Source organism: Temnothorax longispinosus, chromosome 10, assembly GCF_030848805.1.
Source record: "Temnothorax longispinosus isolate EJ_2023e chromosome 10, Tlon_JGU_v1, whole genome shotgun sequence".
NCBI classification, from domain to species: Eukaryota; Metazoa; Arthropoda; class Insecta; order Hymenoptera; family Formicidae; genus Temnothorax; species Temnothorax longispinosus.
The window spans coordinates 11,460,507-11,483,908 of NC_092367.1; the positions used below are offsets into that span (position 1 = coordinate 11,460,507).

The 23,402-nt window shown below is 37.7% G+C and overlaps 1 protein-coding gene across 8 annotated transcripts in view; it reads right to left on the reverse strand.

Moving 5' to 3' along the window:
- The window catches only part of Rhogef2 (Rho guanine nucleotide exchange factor 2), a 250,749-nt gene that overhangs the window by 143,141 nt on the left and 84,206 nt on the right, over positions 1-23,402 (reverse strand). For 7 of the 8 annotated variants that reach the window (XR_011734124.1, XM_071791544.1, XM_071791539.1 and 4 more), the window contains 3 exons: positions 20,210-20,357; positions 14,433-14,514; positions 12,718-12,770 (listed from right to left, as the gene is read on the reverse strand). Coding sequence is in view for 7 of the 8 variants with exons in the window: in XM_071791544.1 (XP_071647645.1) it covers positions 12,718-12,770; positions 14,433-14,514; positions 20,210-20,357 (283 nt within the window). In the remaining variant the exon portion in view is untranslated. The remainder of the gene's footprint in view (positions 1-12,717; positions 12,771-14,432; positions 14,515-20,209; positions 20,358-23,402) is intronic. The other variant, XM_071791542.1, reaches the window with a different exon arrangement.

Genomic DNA, 23,402 nt, shown 5'->3' on the forward strand with positions numbered 1-23,402 from the left:
CTGCATATAGCCAAAATGCATCTAAACATTAAAAAAAGGGTACGATTAATTTATTAGCAGAAAATTTATTAACAGCAGTAGAAACACATAGTAATCCATACTTCGCAAACTGTGCTATTTGTATAAGGTTGCCAATTTGGACGGTTATTCATTAATAAAATCCATTTTGCACGCCTTTTTGGTTTTTTTGAAAATTTAAACAATATAAGGCCTTGCTTTTTCTTTACATTACAGCCACTAACTGAACAGTGCCTTATCTGAAATAGATATAATAAACGAATTATAATAAGAATCCGACACGGATGAAAAGATTATGCTGCATATATGGTGCAGGGCACAAATAAGCAACCCACAATGTCAGTAAAGTCCTCTGCAGTTATTTAACAACACAGAAAAGATATTTCTACTTACCTTGATCACAAGAAATAATAATATATATGCATTTATAAACTTTAGTCAACACTGTCAGTTGTATAATGCGGGCATTCCCACTCTGCCGCCGCCGCCATCTTGTGATCGTACGCCCTGCTGTCTATTGGTCTATAACCGACCAATCAGAAGGAGGAACAAGTTTGCGTCTCTCTACTAATATAGGACTCTAGTTTATAGTATTCTTTGGGATCTTCTGTGGAATAGTTCGCTCTTTTAGTTTGTCTTGAGACAATCCGTGGTATTTTAATCTCAACACCAATCGAGCGGCTGAACTTTTCGCATTCTATAAAAATACTGTTAAATTCATTCCGTTCTTCATGAAGTATAGAGATTAAACGTTTTATATGATTTTGACATTCAAGCAAATTTATTTGTTTATTTTGTAGTAATACGGTAATAGGTCCTAATATTTCGGAATATTTTGATATTATAAATAGACATAATAGAAATATTGGACTAGTTGCAACACAATATAAACAATTAGCTTTTTGCTTTCCACTAGTGGACCCTTCAGAAATTTCAAGCAATTTTTTCAATATTGTTCCGAAATGTTTTTTAAATAAGCCAATAGATTTGTGCTTCTCGGACCAGCGTGTTTCGCAAAGCATATGAATTGAAGGAACCAGTTGTCTTCGAATATTACTTTCCCTAAAAAATTTTATTATTTCTTTTATTGTACCTATAGTATTCCTAACTTCGCTTAATTTATTTAAATCATGGACAACCAAGTTCAATCTGTGTGACGAGCAATGGACATAATGAATATTCGGGTACTTTCGTTGTATTATACTCTTCACGCCATTCTCTTTTCCCGCCATTGCAGAGCATCCATCATATCCTTGGCCTACACAATATGCCATGTTTAAATTTAAGCTTTGGCACTTCGCTAAAATAGCATCGGAAATAGACTGAGCATCAAATTTTTTAAGCTCAACAAAGCCAAGAAACTCTTCATGTATAATTAATTTGCAATTTTCAAAATCGGTAAATCTAACGCCTAAAGAAAGCTGTTCTACCCCAGCAATGTCACTGGTTTCATCTGCTAGAATTGAGAAGCATTTGGAGACATTAGCTTTTGAAACAATATCATTTGCTATTATGCTTTCACAAATTGCAATTATCTCATGCTCGGTTCTAACAGATGTATATTGCGCATTTTGTGCACCTTCTTCCAAATGCTGTCTTAAAACCGAATCACCAGCTTGTACTCGAAACTTTAAAAGATCTTTGAAATTACCTTCATTAGACATTTTTCCACGAAGAGCCAAGTCATGAGTTCCGCAGAAAACTATTGTTCGTACAATCGAACCTAATTGGTTCCATCCGAAATAGCTTGTTTATGCCATTCGGATTGAACATGATTTCGTGCTGCCTCATTAAAATTTTTATAATTATTGAACCCTTTCAAAATAAAAGAACCTTGAATTCCTCGACGGACCTTTTGCTTGAAGAGGACACAAAATTTACACAAGGCACCATCGACAACTTCAGAATATGCTAGCCAAGGAGCATATGTCTGTAGCCATTCGAATCAAAAGTTCCTTTTTTCATTGACTTTTTTGAAGTTGAAGTTTTTTTCCGGAATCCATGTGTTCATAAATACTTCAAGTTTTTTCTCGCAAGATAAGTCTGAGATAGCGCCGATGTATCGCCCGATATCAAAAACGTTGGTGCTAATGGTAACGCTGGATGAAACTGAAGGAATGGTTGAAGTCGATGAACAAGTAGAAGTAGAGGAAGTTGAGGAAAGCGAGGCCAAGGATGGAATTTCAGACTGGTCGTTTGTCTCTATCCTCGGTTTTTTAAAAAAATTTCGTATGTCCATGCTCGAATATTTTATATTACCTATAATAATAATTTTAAAAAAGTTTTGTATGTCCATGCTCGAATATTTTATATTACCTATAATACCTATAATAATAATTTTAAAAAAGTTTTGTATGTCCATGCTCGAATATTTTATATTACTTATTATAATACCTATAATATAATATTTTAAAAAGAGCTATCAAGAAGACTTTTTCAAAAAGGTCTCTTCTTGATAATATACAGCGTCCCAAGTTGCTGAAACTAAACGCGTATCTTCCGCCTTCACGACTTAAGTAAATGTTCTATTGTCTGTAATCTTCTATCTGGGACTTCGCAGCATATATGCCTGAACCTGAGGACGTGGGCGACGCGGTCACCCGAAACTCGGGTAGTGGGAGGTTAGTAAGAAGTACGCACCGCGCTCGGCCACCTTTACTACCATAGAGATATAAGATTAAATAAGATATATGTCTCTATATTTATACTACAGACTGGCCATCTGGAATAAATACGTGACTCGATAAGTATGTGCACGTTTGCGCTTGGTGAGCAACGTTTCTTATTGGTGCTGCCATTTTGCGTGTGCGCACCAATCACACGGAACCTTCGAATGGTCAGTTTCTAGTAAAGAGTTTCTACTCTAGCCGACTCTAGGCCAATTTTGTATAGTAGACGAGAGCGTCCCCCACTAACCTCTCACTATCCAGTGACCAGTATTTGAATTCGAGTTTCGGGTTCGCGTGAGTTGCCCGGGTCCCGGGTCAATGCTTAATTTTTGCTGATTTCAGGGGGGGGGGCAAGACGGGGCATTTGCCCCCCCCTGTGGACGCCCTTGCATTTAAGTATCTTACATCTAGATTTAATATACGTTAAGGCTCAGTCACAATGAGAAAAATAAGGAATAAGATAAAGGAATAAGGAATAAAGGAATGTCGCATCTCACTTTAGTACACGTACATTAAAGTGAGATGCAACATGCCTTATTCCTTATTCCTTTATCTTATTCCTTATTTTTCTCATTGTGACTGAGCCCTTAGGCGTAGATATTCAAGTATTTCAAATTTCATGCACTTTTATCTAAGATTGTACCTCCGATACATCCTTAACCCTTCAAGAACACCCAGGGTCAATTTGACCCTTTTCTTTTGCTAGAAAAATTTTTAGCCAGAAATATTAAACATAAAAAAGCTTTTCCGGTACGATCGAGGTGACAGCGTGTGAGAGTGTGCGAGTGGAAAGCGAAGAAAAAGAAGTGCCAGAGGAGTTTGTGGAAAGCGAAAGCGTGCGAGAAGGGAGGAGCAAAAGCAAAGGTGAATGAGTGTGGAGGAGCAAGGAGAGAGTGGTGAGAGGGGCGTGAGAGGGGTGTATAGGGAGAAAAGGTGACAGGGCTTGGACAAAGGTTACGGCACGAATAATAGCTGGGATAGAGGGGCGACGCGTTAGGTGAGCAGAGACGCGTACGGTAGCGCTGGGTAGGGCGAGAGCAAGAGACGGTGTAGAGGAGCGACTCGGTAGGCGGACGGTTCGTGGTAGGGCGCGAACGCTAGTGAGTAGAGGGGCGACTCGGTGGGTAAATAGGGAAGCGGTAGGCAGACCGAGGCAGGGCATAGAACAGAGAATAGGTAGAGGGCAAAGCGAAACGTAGAGTAGAAGGAGATGAACGAAGGGAAGGAAAGCGAGATGGAGAGAAAGAAGGTGATAGATAGAGTGAAGGAGAAGGATAGAGTTAGAAGGGGTAGCACGAGAAGCACGGGAAGCACGGTAACGATAGAAGAGCTATGGAAAAGGAAGAGAGAGGAGTTAGATAAGAGTGTGGAGGAGAAGGAGGATATTGTTAAGAGAAGCAAGATAATCGGCGAGATCTCCAAAAACAGAAGCAGAGTTAGGTGTGAGAGACGTGAGGGAGTACGTGGTGAGATGAGAAAGAACTTCAGGTCCATGAGCAAGTAATTTAGGAAGGGCTTCAAGGAGCAGGGAAGTAAGTTGATAGAAGAAATAGAGGAACTGAGAAAGGAGTTCATGGCGCAGGAGAAGAGATGGAGAAAGCAGAGAAGAGATGGTGAGAGCAGATGGAGAAAAGTGGCGAGATTTAGATTAGGGAATGAGGAGAGAGAGCAGGTATTGGGAGGGAGAAGAGAAGAAGAAATGTAGGATGTGTGAATATAAGAAGGAAACGTGGAAGCATGTATGGGAAAAATGCAGAAGATGGAAAGTAGGAAGTGGAAGTTGGCAGGAAGCGGTAGGGTGGGTGCTAGATGAAGAAGGTGGAGGCGAAGAATGGATGATGGAAATGGAGGGGGAAAAATGGAAGGAAAAGGGGAGGGTGAGAAATAAGAAGTAGGGGAAGGGTAAAAGAGAGAAGGAGGAAGAGGGAGAAAGAGAATAGAGGGAGAGAAAAGTAGAGAAAAGAAAAGAAGAATAATGTAAAGTATATGTACATGTTACAGATAATCCAGGATGGAGTGCAAGGGGAATAGAATAATAGAAGCGGTGGAAGAGATTGTGGAAGAAAAAGTAAAGAAGATGCTGAGGGAGGTGAAAGAAAATGGTAAAAAGAAGGATGAGAAGATAGAAGAGCTGCAGGAGGAGATGAAGAGACTGAGAAGAAAGGTGGAAAGAATGGAGCAAAGCGGAGGGAAAAGGAAGAGGGATAAGAGTGAAGAAAGGGCAGGGAAGAAGAAATGATGGGCAGGGGAGAAAAGAAGGAATGAGCAAGAAACGAGAAGGAGAAATGGAAAGGGAAGGAATGAAATTGGGAAAAGGTAAAGGAACTATTCACAGAAGGTTTGAAGGTGAAGGTGGAGATAAGAGAGGTGAGAGTGATTGGCCAGAGAGGGGCCTGGTTAACGATATTAGTGAGGCTGGGGGATGAGAAGGAGAAATGGCGTGTGCTGGAGGCAAGGAGGAGAGCGGAGAACAGAATAGGTGTGAAGATAGATGAGGACAAGTTGGTGGAAAGAAGGGATAGGGAAAGAGAAGAGAAAGAAAGAAGACTAGAAAGGAAGAGCGAAGATTGCAGGAGCGCAGAAAGATCCGAGGAAGATGAGATCTCCAAAGGGATGGAGGAGAAGCTCCTCATGGACTCGGATGAGGAAAAGGAAGGTAAGAAGAAAAGAGAGTGGGCCAAGTAGGAAGGAACCGTGACAGGAAGGAGGAGAACAGAAGAACACAACGCGGAGGAAGCAGAGGAAGAAGAAGAGGGGCAAAGAGGGGTACGGAGAGGGAGCGGGAAAATAAAGATTGTGAGGTCGCGAATGGCCAGGTAATATGGGGATGTATTGTAAGAGGTTTGGGTACGTTCTTCACAAAAACGCTTTGTAAGCCCTACGGGGAAAAGCATTAAACTAATCATAAATATTAAACATAAAAAAAATAAATTTTTTTTTATAAAAAACATTTTTTTCGAAAGAACACATTGGGTCAATCTGATCCTACACACACTTTGATCGTCGACCATTTTAAATTGACGAGTGCGATCAGCTTAAAAAAATTCCCAGATGTACTTGGAACATTGTTAAATCAATTGATATAAATAAAAAGTGCCGTTGAAATTATTTACATATTTAAAAAAATTCAAAAAAAAAATTTTTGTTTAAATTTTTTTTGAATTTTTTTAAATATGTAAATAATTCCAATGGCACTTTTTATTTATATCAATTGATTTAACAATGTTCCAAGTACGTCTAAGAATTTTTTCAAGCTGATCGCACTCGTCAATTTAAAATGGTAGACGAACAAAGTGTGTGTAGGGTCAGATTGACCCAGAGTGTTCTCCGTGAATGAAAAAAAAGGTGTGTTCTCGAAGGGTTAATTAAACTTTGAGATTTAATATCTCGAAAACTAAACGTCAGATCTGTTCAAAATTGAAAATTTAAGTGTATTTAGGTTTTCTTTATAACATATTTTTAATTTAGAATTTTTTTTTTACATGCTCTGATGCCGAATCACCCTCGCGGGTGTTGACGCTATTTCTGCCCAGTGCTCTGAATGTCAACGTAAAAAACGTCAAGCAAGCGCGGGTAAACTGCGGGAGTACGGACTCTCTTAAGCTGGTGAGACGCCGGCTCACTGTGTTCAGCGTTGCTTCAGAACGCACAGAGGGAGACGCCTGCGGCATAACGATCTATGTCATCGGAGGCTTCCTTCAACAGAGGAGCGAGTATGTCGATGCGAACGTAGCCTCGTCGACCTCTGCCGCCCGGAGACGTTCCGACCTGACTCGTGCTAAAGGTAGTGAGACAGTGGTCGTAGACGCGCAAGTAGTGTCCAGCAAAACTGCGTTAGATGTGTCTCATGAGCGTAAAGTGGAGAAGTACCGGTCTTGTGAGAATCTAGCAAACTGGGTGGCGGAGCGCACGAGAGTACCGCGCACGAATGTACCGTTCACCGCCCGTACGATCTCATGGCGAGGTCTCTGGTGCTATATAGGAGCGAGAGTGAGATGCGGAGTTTAGGCCTAACATCCGGTCAGCTCCGTACGCTTACGCGTCGTGTCCTCTAGGGCTCATGGCTTAACTGGAACGAGTTTAACGGTATAACAACCCGTTATATAACCGGGCGGACGTAACCACAAGTAGTAGTGCAGGGCGAGTTGGCACGTAGAGTTGGGGGTCTACGCATCACGCGACGGAAGATACGGTAAGTGTGCATGATTACGAAGTGAGTGAGCTGCTAGACAGCTTCTATCAAGCACTTCCAGGGTGTTAGCTGCAAACACCGACAGTAAACCACCCTGCAATCGCGTTATAGGGTTCGGGGTGACTGTGCATAACTTACAGTCGCTTTCGATCTACGTAGTGACGTGCATGAATGGCGTAACGAGATTCTCACCGTCCCTATCCACTATCTGGCGAAACCACTGCCAAGGGAACGGGCTTGGAAAACGTAGCGGGGAAAGAAGACCCTGTTGAGCTTGACTCTAGTCTGGCACAGTACCACCGCCGAACCACCTTCATTTAGTCTCAATAATATGTTGTTGCAATAGTACACCAACTTTTTTAAATATTTGTGTATACATGAAAGCTCCAAGATGTTTACCCAAGTATCTGAAAAAGTTGGGGTACTTTTGCAACAACATATTCTTGAGACTAAATCAAATCAAATCAAAAAATCATATACCACTTTTCCGTCAATAACCAATTATCGAGATATCGCAAGCTAAATATTAAAAAAATTACCAAGTTTCCTTTGAATATCTCATAAAGTATTAGGCAAATAAAAAAATTTTTAGACAAAAGTTATTTTTTTTTTTTTACGTACAATATGTTACCATTATAAAAAAACGTAGGTTCCTACTTAAAAAAAAAAACAAAGTTAACCATGAAATGACCCTGAAACCTTCCATCAAATAAAAAACAATAAATGCCATAATATTTCCTCCTTAAAATCAGATAACTTTCTAAACAATTTTTCTCAAAAATTCCGTGTTTCCGAAATAAAAATTTAACGCTTTATTTTGAACATCTGTATACATAAGCTCAAAGACCGAAAACGCTCACTGAGCGAAAAAATCGATCACAACGCGTTCTGGCATATTCAAAAAGGCCACAACGCGAAATTCCTATCGTGGCACTTTCAAAAACGCTCACAACGCGTTTTAGCAATGTGAAAATGCCACAACGCGTTGTGGACGCTTATTGATACAGTCATGACGCGATGTTGATAGTTTTGCTAAAAATAAAATTATAAAGAAAATTAACAGTTGGCCTTATGTAGGCGGGAAAGAAGCTACCCCGCAAGCTAGCGGTTAATTTTCTTTATAATTTTGTTTCTTTATAATTTTATTTTTATCACATCGCGTATGGCTGCATAAATAAGCGTCCACAACGCGTTGTGGCATTTCCATATTGCCAGAACGCGTTGTGAGCGTTTTTGAAAGTGTCACGATACAAATTTCGCGTTGGCCTTTTTGAATATCCCAGAACGCGTTGTGGTCGGTTTTTTCGCTCAGTGAGCGTTTTCGGTCTTTGCGCCTGCATATACATATAAGAATTCGGTAATTATGCATAATAGCGACGTCCTCTCCGATGACCTTGACCTTGACATATGTTGTGAAGGTCACTCTACTGAGTGACCTTCAAAAGGTTTTAGCCGTCGGTCATTGTTTATTAAAAAGTTGAAAACAAAAAAAGTTTGAAAAATATAGCAGCTATTTTCAGTTTTGGAAGGCATAAACGACTAATATAAACGTCTTTTTTTTAAAGCAGAGAATATTTTATTTCGCGACGACGACGACGACGACGACGACGACGACGACGACGACGACGAGCAAAGAAAAAAAATTATTCTGTATTCACTGGCCGGACAATCTGTCTCTCTTGCCTTCACTGGCCGGACAGTCGGGATCTCTCTTACCTTCACTGGCCGGACAGTCTGTCTCTCTTGCCTTCACTGGCTGGACAGTCTGTCTCTCTTGCCTTCACTGGCTGGACAGTCTGTCTCTCTTGCCTTCACTGGCTCGAAAGACTACCTGTCTTGCCTTCACTTACTTATTCAAAAATTATTCTGTATTCACTGGAAAAATCATATTTGATCAACCACGTTCAAATTTTGTCACCGCAATAACGAAATCATAGTCAAAAATAAAAAAATAATAAAAATCCATAAAAATTTGAAAAAGTAAATAAAAAAAGCAATTAAAAAATACCGTAACATTCAAATTAATAATAATTAGAACAAGTCTGTATGATTTGAATATCGACGTCATTATTTTTTAGTATTTTTCGAATATACAGCCGCCATATTGGGTTTCGTTATATTCAAATACGACGTCCCAATTGTTAATTTATGATCAACATCTTAAAATGTATCATGATATAAATTTTCATGAAAATTGAACGCAGTTTGTATGTTTTAAAGAACGAAATAGTTATTTTTTAGCATTTCACGGATAATTTGACCGCCATATTGGTTTTGGACAAACTAAAAATTTATTTTTTCCATGAATTCAATGCTAACTACTAAATAAACACATTAACACATTTTTCTATGACAGTCTATAACTTCCAAGTAACGATTTCATCTGTTGTACCTCGTTACCCGCTGACTTCGGCCACCATATTGGGGTCCGCCATGTTGATTTTTCAAAAGGCCACAGCTCAACTAAAACTACATATGTGTAGCTATAAAATAAGCCCCGAAAGAATTTTTTAGGTGACCCCAATTTTTGGACAGGGAGGGTGTCTGATTTCACGGAGAATGCCCCATATATATATATATATATATATATATATATATATATATATAATTCAAAGTTAGATATACGTATAATGTGGCCTCATAATAAGTTAAAGTTTTAACCTTGCATTTTATAATTTTTATCTTTTGTTTTATAATTGGGTGTCAACACTGAAACCCGATTGTCGACACCAAAATTTGGGTGTCAACACCAAAAGTTGAGTGTCGACACCGAAATTTTGGGTTTCGACACCAAAATTTGAGTGTCGACACCGAAACTTTGGGTGACAACACCAAAATTTGGGTGTCGACACCAAAAGTTGAATGTCGACACCGAAACTTTGGGTGTCGACATTCAAATGTCGGTGTTAACACTGAAAATTTAGGCGTTGACACCGAAAATGGAGTGTAAACACCCAAAGTTGGGTGTAAGCACCAAAATCTTGGGTGTTTTTTTCGTAAGGGTACAAATGAATATATTGCATATTTTGCAAATTTTGTGATTGTCAGCAAGAACTTTTAGATGTGAATTTCACCTGAAATCAACTGTAAGAAATGAAGAAACGTTGTGTATATTAGTAATATTTAATATATACAGGACAAAGAATAATATTAAAAAAAAAATAAGATATGTAAAAAAAATGTCATTGGCATAATATTTACCTTTGTAGCCCTTTATACAAATCAAAATAGAATGTCTAATATAAAGTGGTAAAGAGGCAACACCGCACTCCATTAGTTTATTTTTATATTTTTGTTAGCCCTCCTGCCCCCGGCTCCAACGCGAGTTAGATTAGATACAGGTTAAGTTACACTGTTGCCACGTTTCGGTAGTCAAAGTGTGTATCATAGCCTATTTTCTAAATTTTGCATTGCTTTTTTATTAATAGCTCAAGAACGAGATAATCAATCGATATCAACTTTTTTTAGAAACGCGTTGCTCAGTATTTTACAATATTTATACATAAAAAAAATTTCAGAATATTGACAATAGTGTTTCTATATAATTTCGTTTATATTAGTGGAAATATGATGCTATATTCTATAAGAACACATGCAAAATTAAAAAATCGAATAACTTGTGAACCGGTCAGAGGATCGGTTTCAGGTTTTGCACACATGTTTAAATAATAAATAGAAACAATATATTAAATTTTCAGGATATTGTCAATGTTAGAAAGTTAACGCCAGAACATCCTTAATGCTCAGCAGAAAGCGGAGAAAGATAGAAATAAATAACAAAATGAATTAGATCAAGAGACACGGTAGTATCTCGCGTCAAGTACACGCGAAGCGAGACCGCACCGTGACTCTTTTACGCGACGCGACGAGTTGCGAGTACTCGAGATGTTGAGATCTTAACCCTCCGAGAACACACTGGGTCAATTTGACTCTGTTTTTTTATTTTTTAATAAAAAAAATAAAATTTTGTTCGTAAATTACTAAAAAAAAAAAAAAAAAAAACACTCAAAAATTAAAAAAAAATTTTTCAAAAAAATGATTTTTTTTTAATTTTTTTAAATATGTAAATAATTCCAACGGCACTTTTTATTTATATCAATTAATTTAACAATGTTCCAAGTACATGTGGACATTTTTTCAAGCTGATCGCACTCGTCACTTTAAAATGGTGGACGATCAAAGTGTGTGTAGGGTCAGATTGACCCAGAGTGTTCTCCGTGAATGAAAAAATAGGTGTGTTCTCGGAGGGTTAATAACGAGTGAATGGATCAAGTTCTAAGTAGGCTTGATCGATATCTTGGGGTCGATTTATAAAGAAGAGTGTTTTTGTCTTTGCGCTACGTGTCCTACGAGTGAAGATATTGCGATGCAAAGTCCAAATGTAAAAATTTCATATTAAGATACGTCGTCGTCGTCGTCGTCGTCTCTCAATCAAAGAAACGTAACTTTTACTACTTTCAACGATAGATGGCTCTTGATTTCCGATAAATCGCGCGCGCATTATTATCGATCTAGTAGGTAAATTAGGTCAATAAACTTATCGGTCAGGAGAAAAATTTCTATTTAGGTAAATTAGGTTAATATAGATTTATCGGCCAGGAGGTTATCAAGAGACACGGTACAGCGCGTTCAACGCACTAAGTAGTTACAACCTATAGTGACAGTCGTGCCAGATGTCAAATAGTGATAGTGTACATTTGACCGCAAAGCTGACGCCGAGGAAATGTTTAAGAAGGAAGGTATGTCCAAAATACTAAATTAACACAATGAATACAAATAAATAATAATTGTTAATATCCTAGTATTTACTAACAAAAGGACTGGACGCAAAGATTAAAAATAGAAGATTTTGTTCAAATTAAAGCTCTAGATTCCTTACAAAACTATGACGTATTCATGTCGTTTAAAAAATTGATAAATTTTTTTGCATATATATCAAAATAAATTGGTTTTTTCATTACCTACGCTAAGTAGTAAAATGTGTAAGAAACACTCCCTTCAGTCCAGAACATAATATTAAATATCTATGTTATTAAATACGGATAGCAAAAAACATGAAAGAATTAATTTATTTTCACGTTTGTGAAGAAAAAATTTACATGGTCTTTTGCTTTTAACGTTATATGGTTAGTGAGAACAATTGCACAAAATACTATAAATTTCGAATTATTATTAACCCTATTGAGTCACTGGGTAAAATACACCCCAGCGTTTTTTAACTTCAAAAACGACCCAGTAAATCAATGGAAATAAGCTTTGTGCCGCCATCTACAGGTAGTTGGGACCTTTAAGTATCGATCCCCGTCGGTGGTATATTTTTCGGTCCGTTAGTTCTCTCTCGGCATTTTTTCCGCAAAAAATCGCACCTTCATAACCTCAAAATCAATATACTTTTTGGAACGGCCGCATAAACTGCAATAATTAGTGAAAAGTGCGTCATCTGAGGATGAAAAAACCCTTTCCCTTGACAGTTTGAAAAATTAAAATATCTTAAAAATTGAAAAAGTTATATCAGTTTTTGTGAAAAGTCACTTTTCCGACTTTTTTTCAACAATTTTTTTACATATGTTAAATTAATTTTTTGCAAATCAAACCTATACAATCTTTTTAAGGAAGACTTAAACTACAACAGAATGTTTTTTTTTTTAAGGTCACCTACAATTTTTTATATACGTGCAAACACGCTGGGGGTGTATTTCACCCAGTGTGACCGGTTCGGGATTCTCGGGAAGTGTGACTCAATAGGGTTAAATTCGTATTATTATTAAATTATTATTCAATAATTCGAGAATTCATAGTACACTTTAACAATAATAATAAACATTCGAAACTACTTACTTTGTTTTGGACAGATTCGGATCACTGGTTTTTCTTTTTTCTCTCAATTGTCGCTGTAATTGGAGAAACGCAATTATAATTACAAATTAAGGTAATTGTATACATGGGGGGGATCACCTTGGATGACCTTGATATTTGACCTTCAGAAGGTTTCAGCCCGCGCTCGTTATTCGTTAAAAAGTTACTAACAAAAAAGTTTGGAAAATATAGCAGCTATTTTGAGTATTGGAAGGCATAAATAACGGTAATTATGCAGTAATAGGGGCCTGCCTCCGATGACCTTGACCTTGACATATGTTGTCAAGGTCATGACCCCGAGTGACCTTCAGAAGTTAAGTGTTTAAAGCGCGTCAACTAACCTATGTAGGTTAGTGACGCGCTTTAAAAGTATTTAAATGTTTAAAGCGCGTCAACTAACCTACGTAGGACAACATATGTCAAGGTCAAGGTCATCGGAGAGTGGTCCCTATTACTGCATAATTACCGTTATTTATACCTTCCAATACTCAAAATAGCTGCTGTATTTTCCAAACTTTTTTAATAACTTTTTAACAAATAACAAGCGCGGGCTAAAACCTTCTGAAGGTCACTCAGGAGAATGTCCTTGGCAACATACAAAAATATCAAGGTCATCCAAGGTGATCCCCCCCCCTATCTACACAATTACCCAAATTAAATTTAAATGAGAACTACACTAACATCATTGATCTCTTCGCTAACGAATAGTGTAGCGGTATGCTAAATGATCCACGTGCTAACAGTTTACAATATTTCGAAATATGAAGAAACATTTAAAAAATGTACAGAAAATACCACGTAGCTCGTGACTTTAATTTTAATAATTAAATAATAAATATTAAATATTCTCAAGAGAGATAAATTGACATCTTAGGAAGTTATAATATAAACCATTGTAAAACAAAGTCAATTTTACAGTTTAGACAAAAATGTATCTAATATTATAATCGCATTTACATTAACTCATTGAGACCAAACAAACTCCGCGATCTTAATTCCTCCATGTCCTCCATGCCCAATTCGGACATGCGATCATTTGTGATTAAAATTCCATATATTATAATTATGCATAGCTTTTTTGAAAAAAATAAAAATTATATTTTTGATCTTTAAGTTTTAATACTACCATATAATAATATAATAATCAAATCACATCAGAAACTTTTACTTTATCAGTGATTAATTAATAATAAAGAATTTTTATTTGATCTAACTAGCTATCGTTATTAATTATAATCGTCATGACGTTTCGACCATAGGTTTTGGTCCTTCTCAATTGATGTAACTTTCGATGTAAATAAGCATCCTCTTTAAAATTACTGTGAAGAATTTATTGCAAAAAATATTATCCCTGCCAAGCCAAGGTGAGAACCTGGATCTAGTTATTGCAATAGCACCACATGCTTCAGTCGAGTTGGTAAAGACGCCCGTCACGGAATATAGGGAGGTCCAGGTTCGAACCCTGGCTAAGATATTTTCCGCAATAAATTCCTTACAGTGATTTTAAAAAGGATTGACCAAAATTAAAATAATAACGATTACAATTGACCAAAACCAATAGTCAAAACGTCGTAACAATTATAATTAATAAAGATAGTCAGTTAGATAGAATAAAAAATCTTCATTGTAAATTAATAATCGCTCCAATTTTATATCACGTGGCTGAATATCTATCTATAAACAATACATTTAGTTACCTTATGATGTATCCGCTCCTTATAACTTTCAGACCTGTTGATGTTTGACGTCTTTGGCTTACTGGAAATATTTTGCTGGACCCTAAACAATTGTAATTAATAAAGTATAAATTAATTTCCACGATGCAAACAAATCGATTGTATGCAATAATAAATATTATCAATAATCATTATTTGTTCCGGATTGGGCGAGTTCGCGCGCACGGCGAGCCCTTCGCAACGGATGAGGAAGCGCTACCGCGATCCCGTTCTTATCGGCCGCATGCGCGATTCCAGGAGCGCTTCGCGACCAATCAAATTGCGCGAGCGTTAGCATATCGACCCGCATATCTATCGAAATCGATTGGCATGGTTCTTCATCCTCGCGTCGCGGCGCCGCCGGATGCGCGCAGGAGAGTACGTCTGTAGCCGGCCGGTGAACCACACGTGTCTACATATGCAAAACCGAAAACGTCGAACCGGGTGGCGAGCCACGCGACAAGATCTCCGCTCGCGCCGACAGGATCTCAGCTCGTGCCGCGACAAGATTTCCGCCTGCGTCGACACGAGATCCGCGCTCGTACCGCGACAAGATTCTCCGCACGCGTCGCTACAAGATGTCCGCCGTCAGCCTGCTATCCCGCGTGTCGTAAAAGGACACCCGCTCGTCGCACGATTTAAAAGCAATAAGAATGAGCTCTCCAAGCATATATATATTGGATTATGATATCATTGTTCTTACGGAAACGAAATGTTCTGGTAATATGATGTATTTTTCAGGATACAAAACCTTGCACAGCCCGAACTGCTAGGAAGCGGTGAAGTGTCGGTGTCGATTATTCGGTCTCATATTGAGTTTGAAATTATTCGTAATACTGACATCCTCCCTTTTGGCTATGATACAGTGGGTATCAGAACAAAAAATCTAAACCACAATTAATTGCGAATTTAAACATTGCGGTATACAGACATGGGAATCTATCGCCTCACGAGATCTGCGGTCTTTGTGCGAGCTGGAATAAAGCAATGACACCATTATTCTGGGTGATTTGAACTCCCATAATACTGTTTAGAATTGTGATTTTACCAATGGCAATGATGAGATCTTGTTTAATACTATAAACGACAAAGAATTTTTCTGTTTCAATGTTGACACGAAGTCTAGAGTGGGCTTTCGCGGCCAACGGGATTCCAACCTGGATCTACTTTGGAACCGAAGGTGTCATTGATAGAATTGACTATCAGCAACTGGAGGAAACTTGGGGCAGCAATCACTACCCTATTTCTTTTTTATTCGATTATCAGGAACGGATCTACAGAAAGGTTATAAACAGAATAAAAAAAAAAAATAAAAAAAAAAGGTTTAGTCACACAGTTTCACGACTTGGTGAATGGAGATATTAAAGCCAATTTGCTTCAGCATATTGATCTGTTCAAGGAGAACCTAAATGAATACTATAATCGCTTTATTGGTACTTTGAGAGGCGCGGTGACCGTGCCTCCGGCAGACGACGCGATAGGAGCAAATGCGGTTGCCCTCCTGACCTCAACAAGCGAAAAAGACCCCATAGATGGTAGGATGGGGAATGCGATCGTGCTATCCAAAATAAAAAACAAGCTTTCACGGCATTTAAGAGATGTAAAAGCTTACACACATGAGTGGAATACAGAAGATTGTGCGCTCTTGCCAGGAAGACGATTAATCGTAAGAAGGAAAAATTTGAAAATTTTTGCAAGAAAATTAATAGATTTATGAGTTACGTGTGGAATACCATGAGAATTCTTAAAAATGCCAGAAAGATGTAGAGTGGAATAAATGACAAACTAATAATAGAAAGGAAGAAATTAAAAAGGAAATCAACAAGCTTGCTACTCCTTGTGTAGGCATGGAGCCAGTGCGTGATTTTGGTGAGCTATACGAGGATGCTGCTCTCAAGTCTTCGTTTCAACGATCTGAGCTGAACAGAGCCATTGACATGATGAGAAGGAATTCTGCCCCCGACCAATCTCTCGTCATGCATGGGCAAATTAATGGAACGTATGATCAACGAGACTGTTCTGGTAGGCGGAAAAGAAGAATAAATTCAGCAAGACTCAAAATGGTTTCAGGAGAGGTAGATCATGCGTTGACAGTTTGGTCAAAATTACTTCGGACATCCGGGCATCTATGTGCGTAGGTGAATTGGTGAATATACTTTGGCGGCTTTTTTGAGAACGACGCCAATGTCCGTGATGTCCCTCCATACGCGAATCTTAATATGTCATCCGACCGTCTTAATGGTAAATAAGAAGTCAGTGCAGCGAAGGTAACGGAGACTTCCTTCCATCGTCTCAACGGTACGTGTGATCACCGCGAGAGATTACATGCGTCTCTTATTTACCATCACATGCGTCTCTTATTTACCATTAAGACGGTCGGATGACATATTAAGATTCGCGTATGGAGAGACATCACGGACATTGGCGTCGTTTTTGCAGCGGAGGGGACGACCGATATACATTTGACGAATCATCTGAGGTTTTGACATTTTACATAATGTGACCGTTGCGAATTCTCAGTCCTTTTTTGCGGCTGATTTGATGCGTTAAATTCTAAGGAGCGATTAAATTGGAATTATGCGGTTAGTTCTAAAGAAGGCCAAGTAAGGCTCGAAACGTCGACGTTGTTTTTTATATTGCGAACACATTCGTTATCAAAGTGGTTTTAATAAATATACACCATTAATAGCTCGTAATTTGGCCGTTTCTATTATTTAGCTATTGCTTTATCGAGCGAAATCGAATACTTATTTGATTACGGTAACTTTGTGTATTATCCCAGGGAAAGTGCTTATCAGCTTAAGCTGGAAAGAACTCAATACATGGGTATTCGCACGGCTTTGGGGTACAGAAACAGTACTCCCAATAATGTTATTGTTGCTGAGGCCAAGGTGAGATTGATTAGAGATCGGGCCGAGATGCTTGCTAGAAATTTCGTTGGCAAGACTATTGCGTACAACGACAACGGCTTGTGCTACAAGCTGCAACGACTTTACGAACGGGAAAACTTCGCCCGTTATTGCCAGCCAATGTACAAATTGTCCCTAATGTCTCTTGTTTGGAAGAAATACCTCCCATTCAAGATAAAAATTGGTCAATCTAGAAAATTCGAGATTTTCCAAGGGTCTTTCGGTGCACACGCGTGTAAGGCGGTAGTTGATACCTCAATTGAAGAACTTAGAAAAGCTAATGACAGCTAATGAGGCACTCGTCCGTAATGTAATTTTCAAATATGAATTAAGACCTTCTTCGGAGATTATTTTTACAGACGGTTCACATGATGAGACACGAATTGCGCTACTGGCGCCAGTATTGTTATTAATAATCAAGAAATTGCATATAAGATGAGTCTTCCGAAAGTATGCTCATCCTTCACTGCTGAGGCGTTTGCTATTAAGTCCTCTTTAGAATTGATGGTCCTTCAGAGGGACCAGAGACAGACATATTGTGATCTTGTCAGACTGTAAGTCGGCTCTTGAGGCTGTGCGCAACAATCATTTTAATGTACATAAGAACCGCTACTACGAATGTTAGACTTCATCTGTATAGTTTGGAGAGGAACTACGATAGAAGAGTCGTACTCGTTTGGATCCCGGCTCACGTTGGTATCGCTGGAAATGAAGTGGCTAATAGTGTTGCCAAAAAGGCTGCGCGTGAGGAAGCTGACCCTGGAATCGAGGTGCCAATCGGGGATTTGATGACACGCGCCAGGAAGGAAACGTGGGACTCCACTCAGGAATCACTAATAAGAGACTCCGAATATAGGGGTATCTCCTACTTTGAGAATTTCTACGATAGGCAAGCTCTGAGGCCTTGGTTCTGTAAAATAAACGCTGAGAGATACTTTGTGACACTCATCAATAGATTAGCCAATCATTATCTTCGTGTCTCTTTAAACCTTGGTGTCTCTTTAAAGAGAAAGGGCTATGTGAATGAAGAAAGGTGCAAATGTGGCTACAAGCGTGAGGATTTGGATCACATTTTACAACGATGTAGTAGATATGATGATTTGAGAGTGAATATGGATGAGGAGCTCAGAGTTGAGGGGTACTTCGCGGAGATAGATATACATAACCTTATTAAGAGAAGAGAATATAATATTATATTATATATATATATATATACATATATATATATATATATATATATATATATATATAGTTTTCAAATTTTTAAAACAGGTTGGCAAAGTTATATAATAATTGACGCTAGTGTGTTGTGTGTATTAAGTTTTGAGTTGTTTATTTGGGCTTAATTCTGTTTGTGTCAGTTTACCCAATCGGGTATAAGGCACCGTAATTTCCCTCACTCGAGGGAACTTTCAAAACCCCCCCTAGAACTATTGAAAAGGGAGTCAGAACTCTCAATAGTTTGTGAGTTTCCGTAAAATGAGACGCTAGCTTCACATACACCAGAAAAACCGAGTCTTGTGTCTTCCTCCACACCTACTCCGAACTCTGATCTGTCGCGAGTTAGATCCGCGCTTTGGAAGCTAGGTTGTTTTAAGATTAAAAAAACAAGAAAATTCGACTACATTACCTCGAGCAGAATAATTGTCATCGTCAAAAAAAGAAAACAATTTATCCCTCTTACAATCAGATTGCAAAATAATATCATAAAAACATATAAATTTACGTATTTCATGATACGTTATAGTTAGGTATATAAAAAGTCAAAATAAATATAATTGTTTAAAATTATTATTTATAACAAGATTTTTGTTTTGAAAAAATTAGATATTAATCATTAAATGTATTAATTATATTTAATTATTAAATATAAATGCATACTTAATGATTAATGTCTTATTTTTCCAAAACAAAAATTTTATTATAAATCAATAACACGAATACTCTATTCAGTATCTAATTTTCAATAGTGAGATTTTTAAAATAAACTACTTAATAATTAATTTGATTAGTATTAATGCCTGACTTTTTAGAAAATAAATTATTAACTGTAACAGACTAAATTAATTAAAATTCCGCAAATCACAATTAATTTGAATAAGATAATAGCATTAGAAATAAACATGTTAAAAATAATATAATAAAGTTTAAATAATATAAAAAATCACAAAGATTGCAATGTAATATAAAAGATGTAATATACTTTTCATAGGAAAAAAATTCTTTGCATTACTTTCTGGGTATGCCTCACAACTTAAATTAAAGTATATATACACATTTAACTAAAATGTTTAAATTTAAACAAATCTATACAAATTATAGTTTGTAAAGTTAAAACAAAAAATAAAATAATAAAATATGAATAGAATTGATAACTTCTAAAATTTTAACCCTTAAATGCCACCCGGGGTCCAGCGGACCCCAGACCTTACCTTTTAGAATAAAATGTTTTCAAATGTTCTTGCCAAAAATGGAGCTCATGCTCCCATTGATGATAGTTGAATGATTGACCTACCCGTTTGTACACTTAACAGTACTCAGTTTACTTAATTTTTTATACTATGTTGAAATTGAAATTTTAACAATATAAGCATTTTAATCTCTTTTTTAAGCTTTGAACAACATTGAAAATAATTTTCATAACTAAATATAAAAAAATTAATGAGTAAGGAGACATTTTTCATGCTGGGGTCTTTTAGACCCCATGTGTCATTTACGAGATTCTTGAGAGGTGTGGCATTTAAGGGTTAAAAACATAATATAATAAATACACTTTGTTTAATAAACAAAAATATAGACAAATGTGTTATTATAATTTTCATGAAAAATATTAAATAAATGTACCGTTACCTAGATACGTACATTTCGGAAATGTCTTCTCTTGCCGAAGGATTGTCCATGTTGTCGGTATGATCGTTGATTCCTCCTAAACTGGAAATACGCATTCTCTCGCAACTGTTGCGAGCGTTTCCGGCCAAGCTACCCGCGCGATGTTCACCTAAAAAAACACGAGTATTAACATAGTTAAAATCAACATTTTCTTGTATTCATATGATTATTTAATAATCATATTACTTAATTTACAAATTCAATTTTAACTAAATTAATACATCTTTTAATTATGATAATGGTAATTCATTACAATAGGGCCTTTTTCGAATTTTGATATTTTCTTGCGGCTCTCTTGGTAAAAACCTTTGTTGTGACTCCGACAGTGATAATCAATCGGGGGAGCCCAAAAATATGTACCCTACCTATTTTATTTACTAATTTTTGTGGCCCTTAAAAGGATCGATTATCTCTGTTCGTATACTGAGAGAAAGTGTCGGTATATTCTCTATTATCCAAATACAGCAGTCAGTGTCTTGTACTGTTGTTTACATGAAGCCGAGTAGGAGCGGGAGGAAAGGAAGACGAGGAATGTACTACACGACGAACAAAATCATAACAAACAACGGTATTTATGCATAAAAGGGGGGCACACACACACACGCGCACACACGCACACACGCACATACGCACACACGCACACACGCGCACGCACACGCACACACACACACCGTGTGTACAGTTGTAAGGAGCGATGCTTTCAACGCTGTGAGTGTGAATCGGACCACAGTCTTAGCATGTACATACTTTCAGTTGTAAAACGAGGTCCACGCTGCCTACCGGCAGAGGTGAGTGCGGGAGGAGGGGCCGAAGGCCCGCCCTTGCACCACCCCCTCCCCCCGCGCGCGTGTGCGTATGTCCGGCATGTTGAAAAAAATAGATATAAAAATAGGAAAAAAAATTGGTAAAAAAATAGGTAGGGTACATATTTTTCATAACACCTCCACGGAAAGTTCGACTTTCCATGTCTGTAGAAAGGGGCGAAAGTGGCCACGTTCACGCCAGGGCGGCATAGCGGGCGGAAAGTAAGCCCTGGCGTGAAATGGCCACTCTCGCCTCTCTCTAGGCATAAAAGTCAAACTTTCCGTAAAAGTGTTGTGAAAAATATCGTGTGCACCTCGAGTCAAAAGCTTTTTCAGACTCGTGTGCGTTGCCGCCCTCGCTTTCGGCTCGGGCGGCAAACTTAACACTCGTCTAAAAAACGCTGCTTTCTCCCCTTGGTGACAATATACTATTTCGGGCTCCCCCGATTGATTATAAATCATCACTGTCGGAGTCACAACAAAGGTTTTTACTAAGAGAGCCGCAAGAAAATATCAAAATTCGGAAAAGGCCTTATTGTAAAGAATTACCATGCTAATTATCACTTTAATTGCTATCAGTGTCTACGGATGCTCTATCAAAAAGTTTATTGTGTACTAACGATGTTTCTAGACGCTCGGATTTTGTGTTTTATTCTTTCATGATGTTTAAGTGCGGGATCATTTCTCAGCATTTTAAAAACTCTCTTAAACTATTTAAAAAAATTATATTTATTATTAATCTTCCTTTTGATATTAATCTTTGATTGTGGATCACTCTGAAACAAGGAGATCATCCTAACAATCCTAGCATTGTTGACTTATGCAGGGTCTACAATGCGAGTCGTAAATCGTGAGTCGTAAGAAATTGACCAATCACAATCGAATTTAAGGAGAATAATTGATTGTGATTGGTCAATTTCTTACAACTCAGGACTTACGACTCGCATTGTAGACCCTGCATTAGATTTAGCTGATCTTACATATATTACGTTTACGCGAGCGTTACTTCTGTAGTAACTTACGGTAATTCACTCGTTTACGCGGAATAAATTATCGTAAGTTACTACAAAATCCCGTTTACGCGAAGGAATTATCGTAAGTTACTACAGAAGTAACGCTCGCGTAAACGTAGTAATAGTATACAAACATTATTATGTTATAAGAAACATTGATATTGATTTTCTGTATCTATAACAGTACTTGTTTTTTAACAGTACCTACTTTTTTCATAACATAAGGGTCAGGCTACTGGAATAGGTTTCACTATCAGCCATTTGTTTATTGCTAATTTTACAATAAATAATGCGCGTTATATAGGAAAGCGCCATATACATTTCGGTTATGATCCCACAGAATTCAAATCAACAATCAGTTCTTGTAAACAATAACAAATTGTTTAAACAGTACTATCATAAACAAAAAATTTTTAACTATTTTGTTCACTAAAAATTCCTATTGTTTCCTTATAATGGTAACCGCATTGATCCAAAAGTGACATCTTTGCTGGTCAGACCTAAGGCTTTTAAGGATTAATTACAATTTTATATATTTGAAGGGTTGAAACGACGGAACTGTCCATTTTTTGACATTTTGCCTGAGGAAATATTTGTTCAGTGACCCAAAAAGTACAACATATTTCAAATTCAGCCATTTTCGCCGGGGCTCATTTTCATGATATTTAGAGCGGGGTCCTTTCTTTCTGTGTAAAGAAAGAACACTAAAATTAATAACAACACACATATATCTACACACAACAATCCTTTTGCGTTAACTTAATAAATTTTTCAGGAGTTATAAACTTACTTAGATATAATTTATTTACAATAATTCAGATTCATATCTGTACAAAAATTTTAGAAAGATTTAATCTTAATACAAAATTAAACACGTACCCTTTTTTTTTACGTGAGGAAATCTTCAACTACCGAGCTACGCCCAGTAGCCCTCCGGTGTCAGGGGGGAAAGACCCCCTCGCCCTCCGGGAAGAGGAACGAGGGGAGTGTGGGATTCTACGCGTGTCGCAAGCGGCACGTGCAGCCTACCCACTAAAACCTCACGGGGGTCCTTCACTGCGTTTGTGGGGGCGCCCCGGAGTGCAGTGAAGGACAATTTACAATAATTCAGATTTATATCTGTACAAAAATTTTTGAAAGATTTAATCTTAAGGGCCCTGGATAGTCACGGAAAATACAGCGGTCGAGTGGCACGACACCTACTGGAAGAAGCTTCGAAGCTTCATACAAAATTACTAGATTTGGGCCGCGAGTCACTCGAGAGTCGACTGGTGGGGGAAACGTACACAAGATACCTGTGCATTCAGATACGTTCTTTCTCTTGTGTGCGTGTGCCCC